This window comes from Vombatus ursinus, unplaced genomic scaffold (assembly GCF_900497805.2).
Source record: "Vombatus ursinus unplaced genomic scaffold, bare-nosed wombat genome assembly UNPS02014798.1, whole genome shotgun sequence".
NCBI classification, from domain to species: domain Eukaryota; kingdom Metazoa; phylum Chordata; class Mammalia; order Diprotodontia; family Vombatidae; genus Vombatus; species Vombatus ursinus.
Genome location: NW_020954576.1, coordinates 55,296,019 through 55,302,018, shown reverse-complemented (window position 1 = coordinate 55,302,018; position 6,000 = coordinate 55,296,019). Strand labels below are relative to the sequence as shown.

General features: G+C 42.6%; 1 protein-coding gene across 1 annotated transcript in view; it reads right to left on the bottom strand.

Moving 5' to 3' along the window:
* LOC114050078 (small conductance calcium-activated potassium channel protein 3-like) overlaps positions 1 to 6,000 on the bottom strand; it is a 284,782-nt gene that overhangs the window by 92,089 nt on the left and 186,693 nt on the right. The window contains exon 3 of the mRNA XM_027871626.1: positions 4,870 to 5,288. Within this exon, the coding sequence (XP_027727427.1) occupies positions 4,870 to 5,288 (419 nt within the window). The remainder of the gene's footprint in view (positions 1 to 4,869; positions 5,289 to 6,000) is intronic.

The following is a 6,000-nucleotide window of genomic DNA, read 5'->3' as shown; positions in this document are numbered from 1 at the left end:
AATGTAAGTTCTTGACAACGGGGCCAAACATTTTTGTTTAGTACACTGCCTGGCATGTAGCAGGTGCTTAATAAATGCTTTTTGATGGTTTGGTTGTTTGAATTCCAAGTTTCCTTTTTAGTTTTGAGAGTCTGTGAGCACAGGCCCCATTATAAGACTGTGCAACTATTGTCTGAGTACCAGTCTAGATAAGTTTGGAGGAGTCTGACACCAGAAGGGTGGCTTACAGATGATTCATTTTTTGGGGTATGGCAATTCATGTAAATAGTCTACTAAGGTATGGAAGAGTTATGACTTGCATTGGTAGAGAAAATATCCACCTGGAAGAAATGAGAGATTTCCTGATGTATGAAAGTATTTTTAGCAATTGAAATGTATACAAACAGCTATGCTAAAGCCCTCCAGTACATGACTACATGCTGCTTGTACAAGGTCAGTTGGTACATCATAAGCACAGGAGGCCCTTCCACCAAGTGGAGAGAATTAAATTAAAGCAAATGGGAGAGTGAACAAATCTAAAACAGCTGTTCAAAGGGAGGATGAAGTACAAATAGCAAGACTGCAGCTATATAACATCCTAAGGAAAGTTACCAGCAGGATCATGGGCACATGCTTATGCACAGAAAGATGAATCTACCAGTGTTTGGTGGCAGGTTCCTCTACTAAGTACATGACAGGAAATCTGATTTCCCCAACCTGTTGCAGTTAGGAATCAGTACAATGGGGGAAAATCATCCTATCCAGTCTACTCTGTTACTTCATAGTTGAAAGTATTTAATTAGGAGTTTCACGGATGGATGAGGGCCTGTGGGAGGTTGACATATCACCAAGAGTGTCCCAGAGAATGCCGAATCCCACAACTGTCAGGTCTCAGAGTCTATGATGTAATGTCTAGCTGGAGGCCAACACAAACAAGCCTATGGTTGTCATCACTCCTTTGGATAACTAGGGCTCTGTTTTGTTCTCTGTAGATCAATGGCTATTCTGGTGAAATTCCCAAATCCCTGTATTCTTCCTTGGAAGCAGAAAAAGCAAAAAAAAAAAATACTTCTTTGCAAATAACTTACAAAAAATGGGAAATGCCTTTCAAAATGTCTCCAGCTAAAGGGACATTTCCATAGCAACTTCTAAGTTGTATGTATACAGCTAGGCACCAAACACTGGCTACTGTTGCAGCAGGGAGGACAATAAGCCAATTTGTGCATCCTCTATATATGTATATGTATGTATGTATATGTATGTATGTATGTATATATTCCTCTTCCTAAAGGTCATTGTCAGTCTTTGTCAGAAATATCTCATCCCCCTTGATTATAGCATTAGTAAATGAAAATGTGGACAGCTATGTGGTGCAGTGGATAGAGTATCATGCCTGAGGTCAGGAAGACTCATCTTCCTGAGCTCAAATCTGGCTTCAGAGACTTACTATCTGTGTGACCCTGAGCATGTCACCTAACCCTGTTTGCTTCAGTTTCCTCATCTGTAAAATGAGCTAGAGAAGGAAATGGCAAACCACTCTAGTGTCTTTGCCAAGAAGACCCCAAATGGGGTAATGAAGAGTTGGGCACGGCTGAAAATGACAACAACAATAATATGAAAATGTATGTGTATTCCCACAAGTATATTTTATTATACTCATTTTTATACCAGAGATCAAGGCTCAGTCAACACTTCAATTTCCTATAGCAAATAAGTCAAAGGCTTATTAAAAACATACAATTACCTTTGAGAAAAAAGTATAAACTTTTGTATATTCTATAAATCTCCTCATTGTTTTCTGTGCTTCAGACCTTGATTTGAATCATGAGTTAGTTACATTTGTATGGCATTTTGAGATTCCAACCACCCTGTGAGGTTTGTAAGACAAGAATTAATAACCCAGTTTTTACAGATGAGGAAACTAGGCCTGGGAGAGTTAAGGTGACAGCTAATAAGTGTTGGGGCTGGTTCTGGTGGTCTTTCCACTAAACTATGCTGCCTCTCATCTATCTGCCAATGGGCCAAATTGTAGTCATTCAGTCGTGCCCAACTCTTCATGACCCCATTTGGGGTTTTCTTGGCAAAGATACTGGAGTGGTTTGCCATTTCCTTCTCTAGCTTATTTTACAGATGAGGAAACTGAAACAAACAGGCTTAAGTGACTTGCCCAGGGTCACATGGCTAGTAAATATATGAGGCCAGATTTGAACTCAGGAAGATGAGTCTTCCTGACTCCAGGCCCAACACTCTGTCCACTGTGCCATCTAACTGCCTATGAGCCAGATTCACCTTCTTCAAATTAGAAAAAAAAAACATAGTAAAGGCCATTCAAAAGCACAAGAAATGTCAATACACTTCCAAATCATTCTATTTGCCAAGGAAAATGTCAAGTTCCCTTTATTTGACAAAGGAAGATAGCATGACACTGTAGATAGAGCAATGAATTGGGAGCCAATATGAACTGGGAGTCAAGATGAGGGCCAAGAGAGAAGGCAGACCTCAAGGTTGGAGGCCCAGTTCAACCACTAACTCACTCCATGGTCTCAGACAAATCACTCAGCCTCTCTAGATATCTGTTTCCTCTTTTGTAAAATGATGGGGTTGACCTAGAGGATTCCTGATGGTCTCTTCTAGCTCTTCAATTTTATAAATAAACAAAACAATGAAGTTCATTAGAAGGAAAACATTCGGGGTAATATTGCTTAAGCTCTAGACCTTGTTGAGTTAGAGACACAAAATGAAATAGATGAACCACAAAGAATTTTTTCCTTGGCTGGAGAGAGGTTGGGGTGGGAGAGGGAACTGGGATTTTTTGGCCTACTTAGGAATCTAGGACTAGGAGGAACTTCAGAATTCCCTTAGTCCAATCTCTCCATTTTACAGATGAAGAAAGTAAGGCCCAGAGTGCTTATTTCACTTGCTAGGATTTGAACCCAGGTCCCCTGTTTCCCCATCCATGTCCTTTCTACTTTGCCATGCTGTCTCTCTGCCTGAAGTCAAACGTAACAACTCTAATGGTTTTCAGTGGCCCTAAATGCTTTTCACATTTGGGCACCGTCTGCTTTTATGGGAGAACATAAAGAAAACCTTGCTGAATGTCATCCCACTTGAAGCATATGTTGTTATGCCGGTTGCCAGTTGCTAAATACTATCCTGAGCCTGAGGAGCTGGGTCTGGTACATGTCGAATTGCTCTTCACCGAGGTTCAGTGTCTCCCAAAGCTCCACTTGCTGTCACGGAATGTGCAACCCCCATCCCCAGGGAGCTGTCCAGCTGCAGCAGAAGATGCCACTACAGTCTAGCTGTGGGGGCCCCAGGCCAATGGCCTGACAGAAACTAGTCTCTAAATGAATAAGAATTTTAAAAATAAACAGAAAATATGAGTCAGGGCAGAAAAACTTCACTTGTTTGAGCTACTGCTGCTGATTACCTTTTGTCCTGAGTTTTATGTCTCTGCTGCACTTATTATAAAATATTGTATATTCCAGTTATTTGTCTGTGTTTACCAGGTCCTTTGCTGCCTCAACTCCCTATTCCATACGTACACAAAAGGCAAAAACCAGACCAAAGCTCATGAGAACAAGGGCAATGTCATATCTCAGCTTTATGTCTTCCCCCTCTGCACCCAATAGGCACTAGAATGTCCACTGAATAGATGAATGGATTGGATGTATCATTCTTAGGATATCAGGTTGGTGGGAGGTTGGTGGGTAAAATATTAAGTTTTGACGAGCTAGTCATCAGAATGAGTAAGAGGGCCACCTCAAAGGTGGAGCCAATCCCTCCATATGTTCCTCCCTTCTCCCCCTAGATAATTTTTATCTAGGTGGAACATGTTAGAATGGCCATAAGGCATTTTTGAAGGAGAAAAGTCATGGAAGAACACCTGAAGGGGGTGTGGAAGCATAGTCCTACTTCTTTGCCTTGAGTGGGAGAGGTTGGGACCATGGGGACAAAACACTGAACTGTGAGTCAGAAGACCTGGTATCTAGTCTCAGCTCTGGCATTAACTAACTCTGGCAGGTTGATTCACTCCTCTGGGTCTGTCTTCCCAGCAATACAATGAGAGGGTTGGACTTAGTGTTCCCTAAGAGCCTTTCTAGCCCTAAAGTTCTGCCCGGCACATAGTAAGTGCTTAGTAAATGCTTGCTGGCTTGACTTGTTGACTTGTTGTTGGCTTGACTTGTTGCCTACAATCCATGATCCAGAAATTTTTTTAAGTACCAGCTATTTGGGGGCCAGTTCCTCTCTCCCACTGAACAACTCCCTATATCACTACTAAGCAGTCTGCAAGGTGTGAGGAGGCTTCAAAGTTAATTGCCTAGGACCCTAGGGGTTACATTGGTGGCAAAACTCTGTAACGTAGAGTTCATTTGGGGTCTGGATGCAATTTTATTGCTCAAACCCAAATCCATAGAAGAATCAGAAATATTTCTTTAATATTCATGTGTACTTTCTAATTATCCCCAGTAGGTGAGTGTATATCAGCTGAGCATAAAACCATGTAAGAAAGGGCAAAGATTCATGCTTCCAGGAATTGTATAGAATAAACAGCAAACTTATTGACTTAGAAGCATGGGGATGAGAATAAGAATAAGAATAATGACTCACTTCCTATAACATTTTAAAGCTACAAAGCACTTTCCTTCCAGCAACATTAAGTGGTGAGTAGTGTTGGTATTATTATCCCCATTTTACAGGTGAGGAAATTGAGGCTTAGAGCTACTATGTGACTTGCTAAAGGCCACATAGCTAGTAATTGACAGACCTAGGACTCCAACCTAGGTCCTCTGACTCTGAATCCTGTGCATTTTCCACCACTGAAAACTCACAGAAGCTCTGTCCTTTCCCCACATCAGGAAGGCTGGATCTATGTCCTCTCAGGCTTACCTTTCACAGACTCGTACTGTCCAGGCGGCAATAATCCACAGAGAAATGCTGAAGACTAGGAGTACTGTCCCAGGGCAGATGGTCATGAGAGTCTTCATGACAAAACGTGTGTTGAAGTTGATTTTGTTTAGTGCCCCAATACTCCGTGATGAGGCATCTGTAAAGAGCTTGCTATGCAGCAACATAACTCGGGCAATCAGGTACAGCCGGAGGAACATGGGGATAGAAAGGATGATGTCCACGTCAGCCTCAGCCCTGGAAGGAGCATAGGAGAAGGCTAGGCGGGCTGTCCAAAAAAATTTATATTCACCAGGGATGGGATGGATGGCACAAACCAACATCTCCAGGCTGATGTAGAGGATGCGTTCGTAGGTCATGGCTATCCTCCAGTCATCTGCGCCATTGTCAATCACAAAGAGCTAACAGAGAACAAAAACCACAGTTAGGGCTGCCACAGAACCACAAAGACCAAGTGTAACATGTGGTGGTTGAGCCTGCGTCGCCTGTCATTAGAACCCCCTCCACCTAGAAGGAACAAACAATACCCTGTGTGCTCTGGAAAGCAGATAGAGGAAGTTCTGGAGGGGATGGGGACAGGTGGACTCGGTGGATTGCAAGGTAAAGAACCAGGAATGAGTAGGTGGAATGTCAGGGCTGTCACTGACTTGACTCGTCATTGGCCAATTGCCATGAGGATGGTGGCATGGGACCATGGACAGAGCAGCTCTGAGGGCCCAAGTCCCATTTCTACCACTCACTAGCTGGGGGACCTTGGGAAGACACTTCATCTCCCTCAGCCTCAGTTTCCTCATCTGTAAAAATACATAAAGTCAAGTCCTTTCCAACTTTAATATTCTATGATTCTGTGAGTTAGACTGTATGGGTGTAATGGAAAGATTTGGAATGGAACGACCTGGGTTGGAAATCTGGCTTACTTATTTACTACTGATGTATCTTTGGAAAAAGTTTCTTCCTCCTTTTGGACCTCGGTTTCCCCATCTGCAAAGTTAGGGGGTTGAACCAGACGGCCTTGATGGATTGAACTGGATCTCTTAGGTCCCTTCCAGTTTGAAATCTCACAACCCTCTAATTTGTAGAATAAGGAGATTGGACTGGATAATCTCAGGTGTC